The sequence below is a fragment of the Eucyclogobius newberryi genome, unplaced genomic scaffold (assembly GCF_026437365.1).
Source record: "Eucyclogobius newberryi isolate DKJ021-1_F unplaced genomic scaffold, fEucNew1.0.hap1 SCAF_6, whole genome shotgun sequence".
NCBI lineage: Eukaryota > Metazoa > Chordata > Actinopteri > Gobiiformes > Gobiidae > Eucyclogobius > Eucyclogobius newberryi.
In genome coordinates this window covers 41,331,907-41,350,168 of record NW_027316278.1, presented here as the reverse complement: position 1 = coordinate 41,350,168, position 18,262 = coordinate 41,331,907, and the positions used below count along the sequence as shown (strand labels likewise).

Here is an 18,262-nt window from a genome sequence, read left to right as displayed (position 1 = left end):
CCAGAGCCTCTGCACGTGACCCAGAGCCTCTGCACGTGACCCAGAGCCTCTGCACGTGACCCAGAGCCACTGCACGTGACCCAGAGCCTCTGCACGTGACCCAGAGCCTCTGCACGTGACCCAGAGCCACTGCACGTGACCCAGAGCCACTGCACGTGACTCAGAGCCTCTGCACGTGACCCAGAGCCACTGCACGTGACCCAGAGCCTCTGCACGTGACCCAGAGCCACTGCACGTGACCCAGAGCCACTGCACGTGACCCAGAGCCTCTGCACGTGACCCAGAGCCACTGCACGTGACCCAGAGCCTCTGCACGTGACCCAGAGCCACTGCACGTGACCCAGAGCCTCTGCACGTGACCCAGAGCCACTGCACGTGACCCAGAGCCTCTGCACGTGACCCAGAGCCACTGCACGTGACCCAGAGCCTCTGCACGTGACCCAGAGCCTCTGCACCTGACCCAGAGCCTCTGCACGTGACCCAGAGCCACTGCACGTGACTCAGAGCCTCTGCACGTGACCCAGAGCCTCTGCACGTGACCCAGAGCCTCTGCACGTGACCCAGAGCCACTGCACGTGACTCAGAGCCTCTGCACGTGACTCAGAGCCACTGAACGTGACCCAGAGCCTCTGCACGTGACCCAGAGCCACTGCACGTGACCCAGAGCCACTGCACGTGACTCAGAGCCTCTGCACGTGACCCAGAGCCACTGCACGTGACCCAGAGCCTCTGCACGTGACCCAGAGCCTCTGCACGTGACCCAGAGCCACTGCACGTGACCCAGAGCCTCTGCACGTGACCCAGAGCCACTGCACGTGACTCAGAGCCTCTGCACGTGACCCAGAGCCACTGCACGTGACTCAGAGCCTCTGCACGTGACCCAGAGCCACTGCACGTGACCCAGAGCCACTGCACGTGACTCAGAGCCTCTGCACGTGACCCAGAGCCACTGCACGTGACCCAGAGCCTCTGCACGTGACCCAGAGCCACTGCACGTGACCCAGAGCCACTGCACGTGACCCAGAGCCTCTGCACGTGACCCAGAGCCACTGCACGTGACCCAGAGCCTCTGCACGTGACCCAGAGCCTCTGCACGTGACCCAGAGCCACTGCACGTGACCCAGAGCCTCTGCACGTGACCCAGAGCCACTGCACGTGACTCAGAGCCTCTGCACGTGACCCAGAGCCTCTGCACCTGACCCAGAGCCTCTGCACGTGACCCAGAGCCACTGCACGTGACTCAGAGCCTCTGCACGTGACCCAGAGCCTCTGCACGTGACCCAGAGCCTCTGCACGTGACCCAGAGCCACTGCACGTGACTCAGAGCCTCTGCACGTGACCCAGAGCCTCTGCACGTGACCCAGAGCCACTGCACGTGACTCAGAGCCTCTGCACGTGACCCAGAGCCTCTGCACCTGACCCAGAGCCTCTGCACGTGACCCAGAGCCACTGCACGTGACTCAGAGCCTCTGCACGTGACCCAGAGCCTCTGCACGTGACCCAGAGCCTCTGCACGTGACCCAGAGCCACTGCACGTGACCCAGAGCCACTGAACGTGACCCAGAGCCTCTGCACGTGACCCAGAGCCACTGCACGTGACCCAGAGCCACTGCACGTGACTCAGAGCCTCTGCACGTGACCCAGAGCCACTGCACGTGACCCAGAGCCTCTGCACGTGACCCAGAGCCACTGCACGTGACCCAGAGCCTCTGCACGTGACCCAGAGCCACTGCACGTGACTCAGAGCCTCTGCACGTGACCCAGAGCCACTGCACGTGACTCAGAGCCTCTGCACGTGACCCAGAGCCACTGCACGTGACCCAGAGCCTCTGCACTGGGTCACATGCAGTGAAACCAACAATGATCAAACTTCATGTGAGATTCAGAGACAGTGGATTATTTTGGAGGAATGAGACTCATACATTAAGTTACAAATGTATTTCTGCTTTGATTTGGGTTTTTATTTTGGGAAAGATTTAACCATCGTCTCATAATGATTCCTAATCGTTGATTGTATTGATCTAAAATACATTCTTTAATATAATTCAGTATACTTAATCCACTGCTTTTGGCTGTGTAGTACATGAGTGTATTTAGTCTGCTGTCATGTACTTTTAACACTAAACATTATATTTACAGGGTTTTATTATAAAGTGCATTTCTCACAAACACTTTTTGATTCGAAGGTGGAACGTGAATCAGATTGAACAGATTTATGGCTCAATCTACACAATCTAAAGAGTTGAAAAGCACATGTTTGATCTCTTTAGTTATTAACATGTATTGTTCTTTATGACTTCCTTTATTGACGAAGATACACTCCAAAAGCTACATTTCAGGACCGTGTCCGCTCATTATCGTCACCATGGCAACCTCGTGGGTGCAGCAGCTCCAGACTATGGGATTTACATTCAGACGAACCCTCTGACTGAGGCAGATATTTGCACATTAGAAAACTCTACTAACTCAAGAATAAAAATGAGAGTGTGGAGACGCGAGAGCCCCGCCCTGTGGTGACCCTGGTGAGTGTTCTCAATCTTCATGTTCGGTTACTTTTCATTTTTTCACTGGAGTTAGCGCTTAGCTCGTGAGATGCTTTCACACACAAACGCTGCCTGTCTGCGTCACATACTGAACTTTACTATCAAAAAGAGTGTTACATAGTTGAAGTCTTAAAATATGGAAGTCATTCATCATGACTGAGGTTCAGGAGCAGGACCACGCCTCACTCGAAGGGCCAAACACTCTTCAACTACACCTCTAATTACCCAGAAGCCCTCATTTATGCAGGCCTATCCCAGCATCGCTGGTTGTCTCTCCTCTCTCGACACCACCCTCCCATCCCACGTGTGTGCCCCGTGTGCCACAGTGTGATGCCACGTGGGTACCAGGCTGTCGCTGCTCTGGGGCAGGACGATGCTCTTCTCCAGGCCGCTCAGCACCAGCTTCCACAGGTCCTTCAGGATCCTCTTCAGCACGGCCTTCTCGCACACGTCTGCAAACACGCTCAGACTGGACAGAACACACGCGCCGTCAGAGACACGCTCCACAGTCACACGCTCTCTACTTTCAGTGCTTACCTTCTGTCCAGGAACTCCATGAGGGGCCGGAGCACCATGTCGGCGTCGGCCTCCAGGCTGCTGGGGTTAGGGGGGCCCCGAATCTGGTACAGGATCTCAGCCATCTGCCTCATGCACACGGTGATGCGGCCCTGGAAGCTGAGCACAGTACACTGTACTTTTATCACATGGCACCATTTCTTAAAGCAGATATTTGAACACATCGCTGAAGTTGCTATAGTATAGCATTTACATTAACATTAATACTTGTTTTTGGTTTTTATTAACACTTATATGGTATTATAAGCTATCTACAAATATTAATAGTCTGAGTGCTTGCAAACAACTAGTGTTATCTCCAAATTTGACTACATTTAAAGTGCAGCATCAGAAGAAACACATGGTAAAGACTTATAGTTAACGAAAGAGTGTGCCACATTAGACGGGGCTAAATCAGGCAATGACGCTCACATCACATGGATCTGCCTCACTTATGGGGACAGACTTATTATTCAATTATTATTCAATTAAAGGCGTAATGGACGATTTTTTGGCGATTTGAGGTGGAAGTGCGCATGCCACTCCCCCGTGCACATGCCACTCCCCCGCGCACATGCCACTCCCCCGCGCACATGCCACTCCCCCGTGTGGACTGATACAACACACACGTGCGTTTGTTTTTAGTAGCGCGATGGATCACATCACATCTCTCGTCTCCCGTAGATTTCCGTCTCTCTGCGTCAGCTCGAACTGTCTTTCTCCGTCTTCATTTTGTCCCGTACACTGAGGGAACTATATTATGATAGATCAATGCGCTTAAACACGTGGAAACGTGCTGCTCTCATGGGACGAGCCGCATGCGGCTGCAGGTGAACGAGGCTCTGCAGGTGAAGAAGGCTCTACAGGTGAGCGGTAGGTGCGTTTTATGATTGATACATAGCAGGACTAATGGACAGTCCACGCCACGAGGAAATGAGACTGGTGCAGGGGGGCGGGTCTCTAGACAGATAAGCACAAACACACACATAAAAAACTCACCTCACCCTCCGCGGGTGGTCCCTTTTTCAAGCTCGGGTCCTCTACCAGAGGCCCCTGGGAGCTTTAGGGCTCTGCACAGTATCTATGCTGTTCCTAGCACTGCACTTTTCTGGACTGAGATCTCCAACGTCCTTCCTGGGATCTGCCCAAGCCACTCCTCCAGTTTGGGAGTCATTCCTCCAGTTTGAGGGTCACTCCTCCAGTTTGAGGGTCATTCCTCCAGTTTGGGGGTCATTCCTCCAGTTTGGAGGTCACTCCTCCAGTTTGGGGGTCATTCCTCCAGTTTGGGAGTCATTCCTCCAGTTTGGGGGTCATTCCTCCAGTTTGAGGGTCACTCCTCCAGTTTGGGGGTCACTCCTCCAGTTTGAGGGTCACTCCTCCAGTTTGGGAGTCATTCCTCCAGTTTTGGGGTCACTCCTCCAGTTTGGGGGTCACTCCTCCAGTTTGGGGGTCATTCCTCCAGTTTGAGGGTCACTGCCCCAAGTGCTCCGGTCACTACAGCACCACTGATACCTTCAGGCTCCAGACCTTCTCCAGCTCCTCTCTGAGGCCTTGAGATGTCTCTAGTTTCTCATGTTCTTTTTTCCAGTTGTTTCCATCCCATGATGCACTGCAATGTCCACCACCACAGCTTTCCTCTGACCCTTCAGACCACCACTATGTCCGGTTGGTTCTCCATTACCATTCTGTCTGTATCTGGAAGTCCCAGAGGACCTTGTCTCGGTCGTTCTCCACCTTTGGTGTTTCCACTTTGTCCTTGGGGTCTCCAGCTCGTGCTCTGCACAGATGTTTCTGTTCACTGTGTCAGCTCCTGGTGATGGAGCTCCATGTGTGCTGTCCCTGCAGCATCTGCACCTGCAGTTATGTGTGGGATGGTCTCAGGGGCCCCCACAGCCTACACCTTGGGTCTTGTCTGGTGGTAGATCTGGGCCTCTATTGATCTGGTGTTCAGGGCCTGCTCCTGTCCTGTCCTGCCCCTGTCCTGCCATGATCAGGGCCTCTGTCCTTCAGACCGGCTCTTTCTAACCATTGGTAGGATTTTGTGTCTCAGGGTGCTAGTGTACAGTCTCAGGGTGCTGGATTTGGGATAGAACCGTCCATGGTCAGGAGCTTTCGTGTCTTAACATCTGTGGTCCGTATCTCCTCCTTTGGCCAACTGATTACAGCGCATCACTCTGGTATATGCCACATTTAATGGTCACTTGTGCAAGTGTCTTGCCGTTGGCCTCAAGGGTGGTTTTCCGCAGCTTCATCGAGTTCCCTCTGAAGGCTCTTAGAGCCCCATTGATGATCCAAGTGTGTGGCATTGAGTTGGATGCTTTCATGTATCAATCCAGGCAGTGCTCAGGTTGGTGTGTCGGGTTCAGTCCCGTGCAACTGTTCTTTCACCAGGAGCTGATGATTTGCACCTCTGGTATTTTTGCCGATGCCTTTCTGAGCACTGCTCATGTATTGATCCTTGTGCCTGCTTATCTTTGCCACCATTATGCCCGACAGGAGCTTCTACGTTGTGGAGAGACAGGTTATTGGCCGATAATTGGACGGGACTGTGCGAGGAATCCTTCTGGATCGTACGCCCTTCGGTTAGCCATTCAGGGTGAGTCCGTCTCGTAGCAGTGTGTTCATTTGGGCTGCTAGGCGCTTATGGAGTGAGGTGAGTTTCTTAAGCCAGTATCATGTCAGGGCCCACACTGTCCAGTTTTTCATGTCTGAGACTCTTTGCTGTATGTCTGCCCCAGTGATGGTAACTGGATTCTGCTCTGGGATGTTGCTGTGGTCCTCTCTCAGAGCCCTCAGCCACTGTGCCACATGTATTGTGTTGCCAAAGCATGTGTGCGTATGTGAGTGTTTCTCCTGGAGAGACAGTACCTCTTAGTGAAGATGGTGCTGAAGTTGTCCAGGACTGTGCTGAGCTGGAGCTGAAGCTGGTTCAGGATGTTGGCGGCCTCCTGGTCCATCTGCAGCACACATGGTGTTCAGGACCATGAACCAAACAATCTCACCAACTGCTCCTCTGACCCTCTCCTCTGTGTGTTCTGCTCCTCTGACCCTCTCCTCTGTGTGTTCTGCTCCTCTGACCCTCTCTTCTATGTGTTCTGCTCCCTCTCCTCTGTGTGTTCTGCTCCTCTGACCCTCTCTTTGGTGTGTTCTGCTCCTCTGACCCTCTCTTCTATGTGTTCTGCTCCCTCTCCTCTGTGTGTTCTGCTCCTCTGACCCTCTCTTTGGTGTGTTCTGCTCCTCTAACCCTCTCTTCTATGTGTTCTGCTCCCTCTCCTCTGTGTGTTCTGCTCCTCTGACCCTCTCTTTGGTGTGTTCTGCTCCTCTGACCCTCTCTTTGGTGTGTTCTGCTCCTCTGACCCTCTCCTCTGTGTGTTCTGCTCCTCTGACCCTCTCTTTGGTGTGTTCTGCTCCTCTGACCCTCTCCTCTGTGTGTTCTGCTCCTCTGACCCTCTCTTTGGTGTGTTCTGCTCCTCTGACCCTCTCCTCTGTGTGTTCTGCTCCTCTGACCCTCTCTTTGGTGTGTTCTGCTCCTCTGACCCTCTCCTCTGTGTGTTCTGCTCCTCTGACCCTCTCTTCTGCATCCTTTGTGTCTTAGGGTTAAGGTTACTCTCTGTCCACAGTTATCTACCACCTATCGCCCGTCTGTCTGATTTGATGGGAAATGTTTTACTTAGAGGTATGGGAGCAGACCATACTGTATGAATGAAAATATGTGCTTATTTGAAGGTCAAATCTGGTAAGGTCAAGGATGGCAGATAACTACAGGAACAGTTTACTGGATGCCAGCACCCAACTAAATGGGCCTTTTCTATTTGCTATTACACTTTGGCTGCTTTTTCACATTTTAGTTGTGTTTGAGTTTTCACAGGAGAAAATGTTATTACCATTGATTCTAAAAGTTGTGATGTACGTTGCATAACCATAAGATATTACATGGTAGGACTGTTTATTAAAAGATTACAATAAAACTTTTCCGCTACCTTTTTTGTCTCTAAAAACATGATCGCTTTACCTGGTTTGATGCCAGAATATGGCACTAAACTATCTATCTCCATGAAGTAGGTGATGCCACTAAGCCTAGTTACAGGTGAGATGCTTCTATGGACGTGACCTGCTCACATTAAAAAGCATGGTTTTAATGGATTTTTACTGTACTTTCACTTTTTACTAACCCTAACCCGGCAAAGCATGTATTAAAGAATCATCAAATGACCTATAAAGCCAGCTTTTATAAACATACCCCTCAAACTCAATGGACCTCATTCATGAATCTTTTCTGAGAAGATGTTTGTAACTTCCTCAAAGAAGAAGATGCTGATTGGACTCATAGTTATGACGTCAGTCAAGAAACACGCACTCGCACACAGGGAGCTAAACAATCAAAGGTGACAGACCGTGGCCTCAGTGGAAAACAAGCTAACATGGCTAACATGGCTAACATGGCTAACAAGCCCTGTGCGGCTCCCGAAATCCCGCCCTCTGCCTCTAGAACCAGCGCCATCCCCGGTCTGGACTCTCCAGACCCGTGCCTGTAGGAAGGACATAACTTTACAACAGGTGGCACTTATGTTGCATAAATGCAATGTGACATGGTGAAAGGTCAGAGCTGGAAACAACAATACCAGGCTTGCCAGAATGGAAGCCGATATAATGAACGGGAGGAGGCGGAACACGCATCAATGAGGTGGAGCAGCTCAGAGCTCATTCACCAACGTCACAAAACCACGTGATTGCATACGTTGCCGCCCCCTTGTCATACGTTGCCGCCCCCTTGTCATACGTTGCCGCCCCTTTGTCATACGCTGCCGCCCCCTTGTCATACGTTGCCGCCCCCTTGTCATACGTTGCCGCCCCTTTGTCATACGCTGCCGCCCCCTTGTCATACGTTGCCGCCCCCTTGTCATACGTTGCCGCCCCCTTGTCATACGCTGCCGCCCCCTTGTCATACGTTGCCGCCCCCTTGTCATACGTTGCCGCCCCTTTGTCATACGCTGCCGCCCCCTTGTCATACGTTGCCGCCCCCTTGTCATACGTTGCCGCCCCTTGGCCGTCACTTGTTGCTGTCCTATGACTGATAGAGTGTAGAAAGTGATCTCAAACGTTCAGAGTCCACAAACTCCTTGGATGAGCTACACAGAGGTCGATATTTAGAAAAGCTGCGATCAATCATTTCAGATCCATATTTGATGCCTAAATCACAGACTCTTCCAGATATCTCCAAACCCTCTGGTCCCATGGTTCACAAGTCACAATTTTGAAAGGCTCTACGCCAGAATAAAACTGATCTTAATTCTACAGCGTTTATTCCCCTGAGCTCCAGCGCAGGCGGCGGTGCGTGAGGCTGCATTCCCAGGGTTCAGTCACCTGCCCCGGGCTGAACAGCTGTAAGGTCCCTGTGCCGCTCCCGCCACGCGAGTGAGTGACCGATAGAGCTTCAGATCAACAAAGAGTCTACGCCTAAATAAAACTGACATCGGGCGTGAATTGGACGCAGCGGTGTGACCGGCAGTCTTCTTCATAGTCTGTCTGAAGTTAATATTTCATAGTTTTTTTTTTAACATTTATTTTATGCCCATGTCTCATTTCGGACCACCACACATAACTCCAGGACTCTTCTCCACCCACCTGCTTCTGCGTCTCCTGCTTCTGCATCTCCTGCTTCTGCGTCTCCTGCTTCTCCAGCTTCTCCTGCGTCTCCAGCTTCTCCTGCGTCTCCTGCTTCTCCTGCTTCTCCTTGGCCTCCTGCTCCTCCTGGACACATGATCTTGGTTTGCATTCGCTCATAACAACATTAAAACCTGTCACCATCCGCCTCTTTGGCCCTGTTCACACTGGTCAGACCTGTGCACACTGGTCAGACCTGTGCACACTGGTCAGACCTGTTCACACTGGTCAGACCTGTGCACACTGGTCAGACCTGTGCACACTGATCAGACCCAAATGTCATTGCTTATTAAAAGAGGATCTTACGTTCCACATGTGAGTGTGATGCATCATGGGAAAGCTTAGGCCTTCTAGTTTCTGCAGATGTGCACATGACACTATGACACTGTCAGGGCTTCAGAACTTACACTACAGAAGCCCAAACATAAAGAAAACATCCTTTTTTAGTCTCGCCTGAATATTGTCAATTTGTAATGGCCCTGAGCATGACATACTTCATTGTGTGTTTATGCTGTTCACTGTACACGATGTTTATCTTGTTGACAACAACTGTGTAAAGTTTCAGATCTCTAGGAACAGGCATTTTGGTGCTGTTGACCTTTTTGTATCAAAAAGTATATTCGGAACAAGTGATCCAAATATGTGCCAACCGTGCCAAACTGTTTTATTACAATTTTAGCTCCTCTATGATCATAAAACATACATTTTGATATTTTGTAGGCCACTAATAACAATTATATCTGCTAAAAACAATGTATGTGAAAATGTGTAAATATGAGTTTACACATGAATTTCCCATATAGAGGTTTAAAAAAAACGATTATAATATTTTTATTTTATTTTTGTATTGGTATAATAATAATACATAGATCTAACAAAATGCGCATCCAAAAGGCTAATAAAATCAGAAAACGTGATGCGTAAAATCTAGTCGCCTCCTGCCAAAAAAATCTAGGCTCTGACTGTCTTTACGCACGAGAATAGGGACAATTCTGTGTGAAGAAAGCCCACCCACTGTTCAAAAGCTATTCTTATTGGCTAGAATAATATGTCAATCAAAGTCTTCTACGTCACCGTGAGCTTGCGCATTTTCAATGTAAACAGAGAAACTGGCACGTCGGAAGTGGCGCATTTTTTTCCTCCGGAGGCTGTAGAGAACAAACCCGTGGACAGTGGATGGTCTCATTCTGTAGGAAACAGTCTGAAGAAAAGATCGATGCCAAACACTATCTTATAAGTCAAACAGGTCATTTGTTATGGACGGAGAAATGCGCCGGACGAGCCGGACGAAAAGTATGAGCCAGAGAAGAAAACTTTGTTTACTTGACAATAACTCGAAATGGGACAAATACAAGTGTATATTGTTGTTCAATGGTTCCTTACGGACAGACTGAGCACAAGGATGAACAGAATTAAAGCCGTTTCGTCCGTCATAAACAGCAAACAGGACATGTGTTTGTAAAAGTTGAGACTTTATCACAAACTATTGGCAATTGCTTCTTGGGGCAAATTATTCAATCAATGGGATATTTGTTTTGTTGAGAAAATAATCTTTAAAATAATGTATAACTTATGGTATTGACCACGGAAATAAAAGTGATGATGTAAGAGAACTTGTGTAATTTGAAACAGCGCCGCCTCAGGAGGATGGAACACGTTATTAATAAAGTGCTAAAACATGTCAATGTCTCGTTGAGGTTCAGCTGTTGATCAAAATGTGAATGAACCAAAATATATGTTTTGGTGGTGAGACGAAGCGCTCGCTTCAAATTGGATTTAAAAAATTGGATTTGAAATATAAATACATGACATCATGGCGTCATTGCATATGAGCCAATCAGAACTCAGCTCTAAATTTTCAACTTTTCTGATAAATATGATAAAAAATTATAATTTGAATAAGCTGCTTTAAACCATCCACCACCACAAGATCACAAACCTGCTCCTCCACCTCCCTCTACACCGAAACACCTCCACCTCCCTCTACACCAAACACCTCCACCTCCCTCTACACCTGAACACCCCCAACTTCCTCTACACCTGAACACCTCCACCTCCCTCTACACCTAAACACCTCCACCTCCCTCTACACCAAACACCTCCACCTCCCTCTACACCTGAACACCCCCAACTTCCTCTACACCTGAACACCTCCACCTCCCTCTACACCTAAACACCTCCACCTCCCTCTACACCTGAACACCTCCACCTCCCTCTACACCAAACACCTCCACCTCCCTCTACACCTGAACACCCCCAACTTCCTCTACACCTGAACACCTCCACCTCCCTCTACACCTCCACCTCCCCATACACCTGAACACCTCCCTCTACACCCCCACCTTCCTCTACACCTGAAAGCCTCCATCTCCCTCTACACCTGAACACCTCCACCTCCCTCTACATCTAAACACCTCCACCTCCCTCTACACCTGAACACCCCCACCTCCCTCTACACCTGAACACCTCCACCTCCCTCTACACTTGAACTCCTCCACTTCCCTCTACACCTGAACACCTCCACCTCCCTCTACACCTAAACACCTCCCTCTACACCTAAACACCTCCACCTCCCTCTACACCGAAACACCTCCACCTCCCTCTACACCTAAACACCTCCCTCTACACCTAAACACCTCCACCTCCCTCTACACCTAAACACCTCCACCTCCCTCTACACCTAAACACCTCCACCTCCCTCTACACCTGAACACCTCCACCTCCCTCTACACCTGAACACCTCCACCTCCCTCTACACCTCCACCTCCCCATACACCTGAACACCTCCCTCTACACCTCCACCTCCCTCTACACCTGAACACCCCCACCTTCCTCTACACCTGAAAGCCTCCATCTCCCTCTACACCTGAACACCTCCACCTCCCTCTACATCTAAACACCTCCACCTCCCTCTACACCTGAACACCCCCACCTCCCTCTACACCTGAACACCTCCACCTCCCTCTACACCTGAACTCCTCCACTTCCCTCTACACCTGAACACCTCCACCTCCCTCTACACCTAAACACCTCCCTCTACACCTAAACACCTCCACCTCCCTCTACACCGAAACACCTCCACCTCCCTCTACACCTGAACACATCCACCTCCCTCTACACCTGAACACCTCCACCTCCCTCTACACCTAAACACCTCCACCTGCCTCTACACCTGAACACCTCCACCTCCCACTAAACCTGATCGCCTCCACCTCCCTCTACACCTAAACACCTCCACCTCCCTCTACATCTAAACACCTCCACCTCCCTCTAAACCCCTCCACCTCCCTCTAAACCCCTCCACCTCCCTCTACACCTAAACACCTCCCTCTACACCTAAACACCTCCACCTCCCTCTACACCGAAACACCTCCACCTCCCTCTACACCTAAACACCTCAACCTCCCTCTACACCTGAACACATCCACCTCCCTCCACACCTGAACACCTCCACCTCCCTCTACACCTAAACACCTCCACCTGCCTCTACACCTGAACACCTCCACCTCCCACTACACCTGAACGCCTCCACCTCCCTCTACACCTAAACACCTCCACCTCCCTCTACATCTAAACACCTCCACCTCCCTCTAAACCCCTCCACGTCCCTCTAAACCCCCCCACCTCCCTCTAAACCCCTCCACCTCCCTCTACACCTAAACACCTCCACCTCCCTCTATACCTTAACACCTCCACCTCCCTCTACACCTAAACGCCTCCACCTCCCTCTACACCTAAACACTTCCACCTCCCTCTACACCTAAACACCTCCACCTCGCTCACCTCTGAGTCCTCCGAGTCTGAGTCACTCTGCGACAGGATGAGACAGACAAAAAAATCTGCCGTCAGACAAACAGACAAGAGACACGCGAGAGGGAAAGGAACGTTTATAAGACACTGGAGGGGACGTTTAAAAGACACTGGAGGGGATGTTTAAAAGACACTGGAGGGGATGTTTAAAAGACACGGGAGGGGACGTTTAAAAGACACTGGAGGGGATGTTTAAAAGACACTGGAGGGGATGTTTACGAAACACTGAAGGGGACGTTTATAAGACACTGGAGGGGACATTTACAAGCCACTGGAGAGACGTTTACGAAACACTGGAGGGGACGTTTATAAGACACTGGAGGGGACATTTACAAGCCACTGGAGAGACGTCTACGAACCACTGGAGGGACATTTAAAAGAAACTCGAGGGGACATTTACAAAACACTGGAGGGGACTTTTATGAGACACCGGAGGCTGGAGGGGACGTACCATGTCCTTGTCCCCGTCCTCTTGCTGATCACTACCGGGCTGCAGAATAAACCCACAGAGTTTGGAGTAATCACACGATCATGTGCAAAATGTACAAATACATATGAAGTATATGAGCCAAAATACTGTAGTCACATGGTTTTAGTCAGAGTACACACACACACACACACACCTGCAACCACACACACACACACCTGCAACCACACACACACACACACACCTGCAACCACACACACACACACCTGCAACCACACACACACACACACACCTGCAACCACACACACACACACCTGCAACCACACACACACACACACACACACACACCTGCAACCACACACACACACACCTGCAACCACACACACACACACACACCTGCAACCACACACACACACACCTGCAACCACACACACACACACACACCTGCAACCACACACACACACACACACACACCTGCAACCACACACACACACACACACACACACAAACAAACACAAACACACACACACCTGCAACCACACACACACACACACTCACAAACACTCACACACACACACACCTGCACACACACACACACCTGCACACACCCGCACACACACATACACACACCTGCACACACACACACACACACCTGCACACACCCGCACACACACATACACACACCTGCACACACACACACACACAATTTGCACACACACACACGCACACACCCGCACATACGCACACACACACACCTGCACACACACACACACTCACACACACACCTGCACACACACACACCTGCACACACACACTCACACACACACACACTACTACTACTACTACTACTGTGTAATTACTATTGTGTAACTACTACTGTGTAAGTACTACTGTGTAACTACTACTGTGTGACTACTACTGTGTAAGTACTACTGTGTAACTACTACTGTGTGACTACTACTGTGTAACTACTACTGTGCAACTACTACTGTGTAAGTACTACTGTGTAAGTACTACTGTGTAACTACTACTGTGTGACTACTACTGTGTAACTACTACTGTGTAACAACAACTACTACTACTACTGTGTAGTATGTCGGTGTAATCCCTCATTCGTTCAGGCGTGTTCCATAGTAGAAAAAGCTTCAGTTGTTTCATCTGGACTCAGTTAGAAAAATTAGACGTTTCGACTCTCATCCAAGAGTCATTGTCAATAACAGAATTTAGATCGAGAACTCCGATATTAATACTGTTCTGTGGTAAGACCCGCCCATTGGGAGGAGCCTGAGAGTGAAGAGTACCAAGAAGCAATACAAAAGGGAAACTGAACAGAGAAGGAAGGGTGTTTCTATCCCTTATGTGTCTGGACTGTCTGAAAAAACTGCAGAGAATTTTTAGACAACACGAAGTCCCTGTTTATTTTAAACCAGGAAACACTTTAAGACAAAAACTGGTTCACCCTAAGGACAAGTTGCCGACTCAAAAACAGAGCAATGTAGTTTATTCGATCCAATGCAGTGAAGAAAGTTGTAAAGAACGTTACATAGGTGAGACAAAACAGCCTCTACACAAGAGGCTCTATCAGCACAGAAGAAATACTAGTTCAGGACCTCAGAGTGCCGTGCATCTCCATCTTGAAGCCTCTAATCACTCGTTTGAAGACGGTGAGGTGAAGGTTTTAAGCAGGAGAAAAGATGGTTTGAAAGAGGAGTCAAGGAAGCTATTTTTGTTAAAAAAAAGAAAAACCTTTAAACAGAAAATGGAGGGCTAAGATTCAATCTTCCTGGTATCTATAATGGTATACTGAACCCCTGGAGAGGTAGAGGACCAGGACCAGGACATTTAGATGCTAATCAGGTCCTCAGGGTGGTTGAGCCAGGGTCTCACAAAGACAAAGAGGATTCTAATAGCCCATTAAAGGTCTGAAGAGGCTCAGTAGACACAGAGAGGGTAAGTTTCTGTTGTAACAAACAACTCTTTCCTCTTCACTCTCAGGCTCCTCCCAATGGGCGGGGCTTACCACAGAACAGTATTAATATCGGAGTTCTCGACCTAAATTCTCTTATTGACAATGACTCTTGGATGAGAATCGAAACGTCTAATTTTTCTAACTAAGTCCAGATGAAACAACTGAAGCTTTTTCTACAATACTATTGTGTGACTACTACTGTGTAAGTACTAGTGTGTAACTACTACTGTGTAAGTACTACTGTGTAAGTACTACTGTGTGACTACTACTGTGTAACTACTACCGTGTAAGTACTAGTGTGTAAATGCTACTACTGTGTAAGTACTACTGTGTGACTACTACTGTGTAACTACTACTGTGTAAGTACTAGTGTGTAAATGCTACTACTGTGTAAGTACTACTGTGTAACTACTACTGTGTAAGTACTACTGTGTGACTACTACTGTGTAAGTACTACTGTGTGACTACTACTGTGTAAGTACTAGTCTGTAAATACTACTACTGTGTAAGTACTAGTCTGTAAATACTACTACTGTGTAAGTACTAGTCTGTAAATACTACTACTGTGTAAGTACTAGTCTGTAAATACTACTACTGTGTAAGTACTAGTCTGTAAATACTACTACTGTGTGACTACTACTGTGTAAGTACTAGTCTGTAAATACTACTACTACTACTACTACTACTACTACTACTACTACTACTACTACTACTACTACTACTACTACTACTACTACTACTACTACTACTACTACTACTACTACTACTACTACTACTACTGTGTAAGTACTACTGTGTAACTACTACTACTACTGTGTAACTACTAACACTGAGGTACTGAGACTACGAGGACAGACTGTGGACTCATTTGTGACATAAAGCCAATTAGACCCACCTCCTCCTCATTCTCCTCTGCGTCCTCCTCCTCCTCCTCCTCCTCCTCCTCCTCCTCCTCCTCCTCCTCCTCCTCCTGCGTCACAACATCAGCAGATCATCACCATCTCCAGGTAAGGGCACAAGGGCACAAGGGCACAAGGGCACAAGGGCACAAGGGCACAACCACAGAAGAGCTCAGGACACAAGGACACAACCACAGAGGAGCTCAGGGCACAAGGGCACAAGGCACAAGGGCACAAGGCACAAGGGCACAAGGGCACAAGGGCACGAGGGCACAAGGACACAACCACAAAAGAGCGCAGGGCACAAGGCCACAAGGGCACAACCACAGAAGAGCTCAGGACACAAGGACACAACCACAGAAGAGCTCAGGGCACCAGGACACAAGGGCACAAGGGCACAACCACAAAAGAGCGCAGGGCACAAGGGAACAAGGAAACAACCACAGAAGAGCTCAGGGCACAAGGAAACGAGGGCACAAAGACACAAGGGCACAAGAACACAATCATATAAGAGCGCAGGGCACAAGGGCACAAGGACACAACCACAGAAGAGCTCAGGGCACAAGGACACAACCACAGAAGAGCTCAGGGCACAAGGACACAAGGGCATAAGGGCACAAGAACAAAACCACATATGAGCGCAGGGCACAAAGACACAAGGGCACTAGGGCAAAAGGACACAACCACAGAAGAGCTCAAGGCACAAGGACACAACCTCAGAAGAGCTCAGGGCACAAGGGCACAAGGACACAAGGACACAAGGGCACAAGGACACAACCACAGAAGAGCTCAGCGCACAAGGGCACAAGGACACAAGGGCACAAGAACAAAACCACATAAGAGCGCAGGGCACTAGGGCACAAGGACACAACCACAGAAGAGCTCAGCGCACAAGGGCACAAGGACACAAGGGCACAAGAACAAAACCACATAAGAGCGCAGGGCACTAGGGCAAAAGGACACAACCACAAAAGAGCGCAGGGCACAAGGACACAACCACAGAAGAGCTCAGGGCACAAGGACACAACCACAGAAGAGCTCAGGGCACAAGGACACAAGGGCACAAGTGCAAAAGGGTACAAGGGCAAAAGAACACAACCACATAAGAGTGCAGGGCACAAGAGCACAACCACAGAAGAGCTCAGGGCACAAGGGCACAACCTCAGAAGAGCTCAGGGAGCTCAGGGCACAGAAGGAGCACACAGGAGCACAGAAGGAGCACACAGGAGCACATAAGGAGCACAGACGGAGCCCAGAAGGAGCACAGAAGGAGCCCAGAAGGAGCACAGAAGGAGCACACAGGAGCACAGAAGGAGCACACAGGAGCACATAAGGAGCACAGACGGAGCCCAGAAGGAGCACAGAAGGAGCACACAGGAGCACAGAAGGAGCCCAGAAGGAGCACAGAAGGAGCACAGGAGCACATAAGGAGCCCAGAAGGAGCACAGAAGGAGCACACAGGAGCCCAGAAGGAGCACAGAAGGAGCGCACAGGAGCACAGAAGGAGCACAGAAGGAGCACACAGGAGCCCAGAAGGAGCACAGAGGGAGCCCAGAAGGAGCACAGAAGGAGCACACAGGAGCACAGAGGGAGCACAGAAGGAGCACAGAAGGAGCACAGAAGGAGCACAGAAGGAGCACACAGAAGCACAGAGGGAGCACAGAAGGAGCACAGAAGGAGCACAGGAGGAGCACAGAAGGAGCACAGAAGGAGCACAGAAGGAGCACACAGGAGCACAGAGGGAGCACAGAAGGAGCACAGAAGGAGCACACAGGAGCCGCCACAGGAAGTGGAGGAGCAAACCTACCTTCTCCTCCTCGGCTGTGAGCTGCACACAGAGAGAGGCTTCAGAACAGACTGTACTCACATTAGAGCTGGGACAGGGTTATGTCCCACGCATGGGACGCTGGACTTTTTCTTTCTTTATTCCATTTTGTCCCCATCTTATAAAAGAAAACTCTCACGCTGCCTGAGCTGCTGTACGTACAAATAAAGCTGTAACACACTTATTTCCAGTCAAATCAATCATTCTGGGAAGCATCAGGGTCAAGTAAACAATGACCCTAAAATGAACTGGACTTTTATATGGATTCCACCTGAAGCTTTATTACAAGTCCCTAAAACTCATTTTTAGTGAATTTACCTTCAGCTTATTAAAGAAAATGGTCAATAAATGCTAAAGCTAGTGTAAATCAGCCCACACACCTCTGTGCAGAGCTAGTTTCTACTGGTGATAAGAGTAAAACTGACATTAGAGTCCAAAACTACTGAAGAACAAGTCACCAAAGGTCCAGCACAGTAAGTAGTCCAAAGGGTTCAGGAACAGCTTCAGTTTTAAAGGAATAATAGAGATTTTTTTGGCGCCAAATCTGAGTCTCATTTCCTCGTGGCGTGG

The 18,262-nt window shown here is 49.4% G+C and overlaps 2 protein-coding genes across 2 annotated transcripts in view; both read right to left on the bottom strand.

Annotated features, from left to right (window-relative positions):
• The window catches only part of LOC140346593 (protein unc-13 homolog B), a 71,102-nt gene extending 65,040 nt beyond the window's left edge, over nucleotides 1-6,062 (bottom strand). Inside the window, exons 1-3 of the mRNA XM_072432726.1 lie at nucleotides 5,967-6,062; nucleotides 3,081-3,218; nucleotides 2,889-3,012 (exon numbers count right to left, since the gene is read on the bottom strand). Coding sequence (XP_072288827.1) covers nucleotides 2,889-3,012; nucleotides 3,081-3,218; nucleotides 5,967-6,055 — 351 coding nt within the window. The 5' untranslated portion in view covers nucleotides 6,056-6,062. The remainder of the gene's footprint in view (nucleotides 1-2,888; nucleotides 3,013-3,080; nucleotides 3,219-5,966) is intronic.
• A 2,337-nt stretch (nucleotides 6,063-8,399) lies between these two features.
• Nucleotides 8,400-18,262, bottom strand: part of LOC140346739 (uncharacterized) — a 116,533-nt gene continuing 106,670 nt past the window's right edge. The window contains exons 24-27 of the mRNA XM_072432923.1: nucleotides 17,675-17,695; nucleotides 13,024-13,062; nucleotides 12,521-12,572; nucleotides 8,400-8,530 (exon numbers count right to left, since the gene is read on the bottom strand). Coding sequence (XP_072289024.1) covers nucleotides 8,400-8,530; nucleotides 12,521-12,572; nucleotides 13,024-13,062; nucleotides 17,675-17,695 — 243 coding nt within the window. The remainder of the gene's footprint in view (nucleotides 8,531-12,520; nucleotides 12,573-13,023; nucleotides 13,063-17,674; nucleotides 17,696-18,262) is intronic.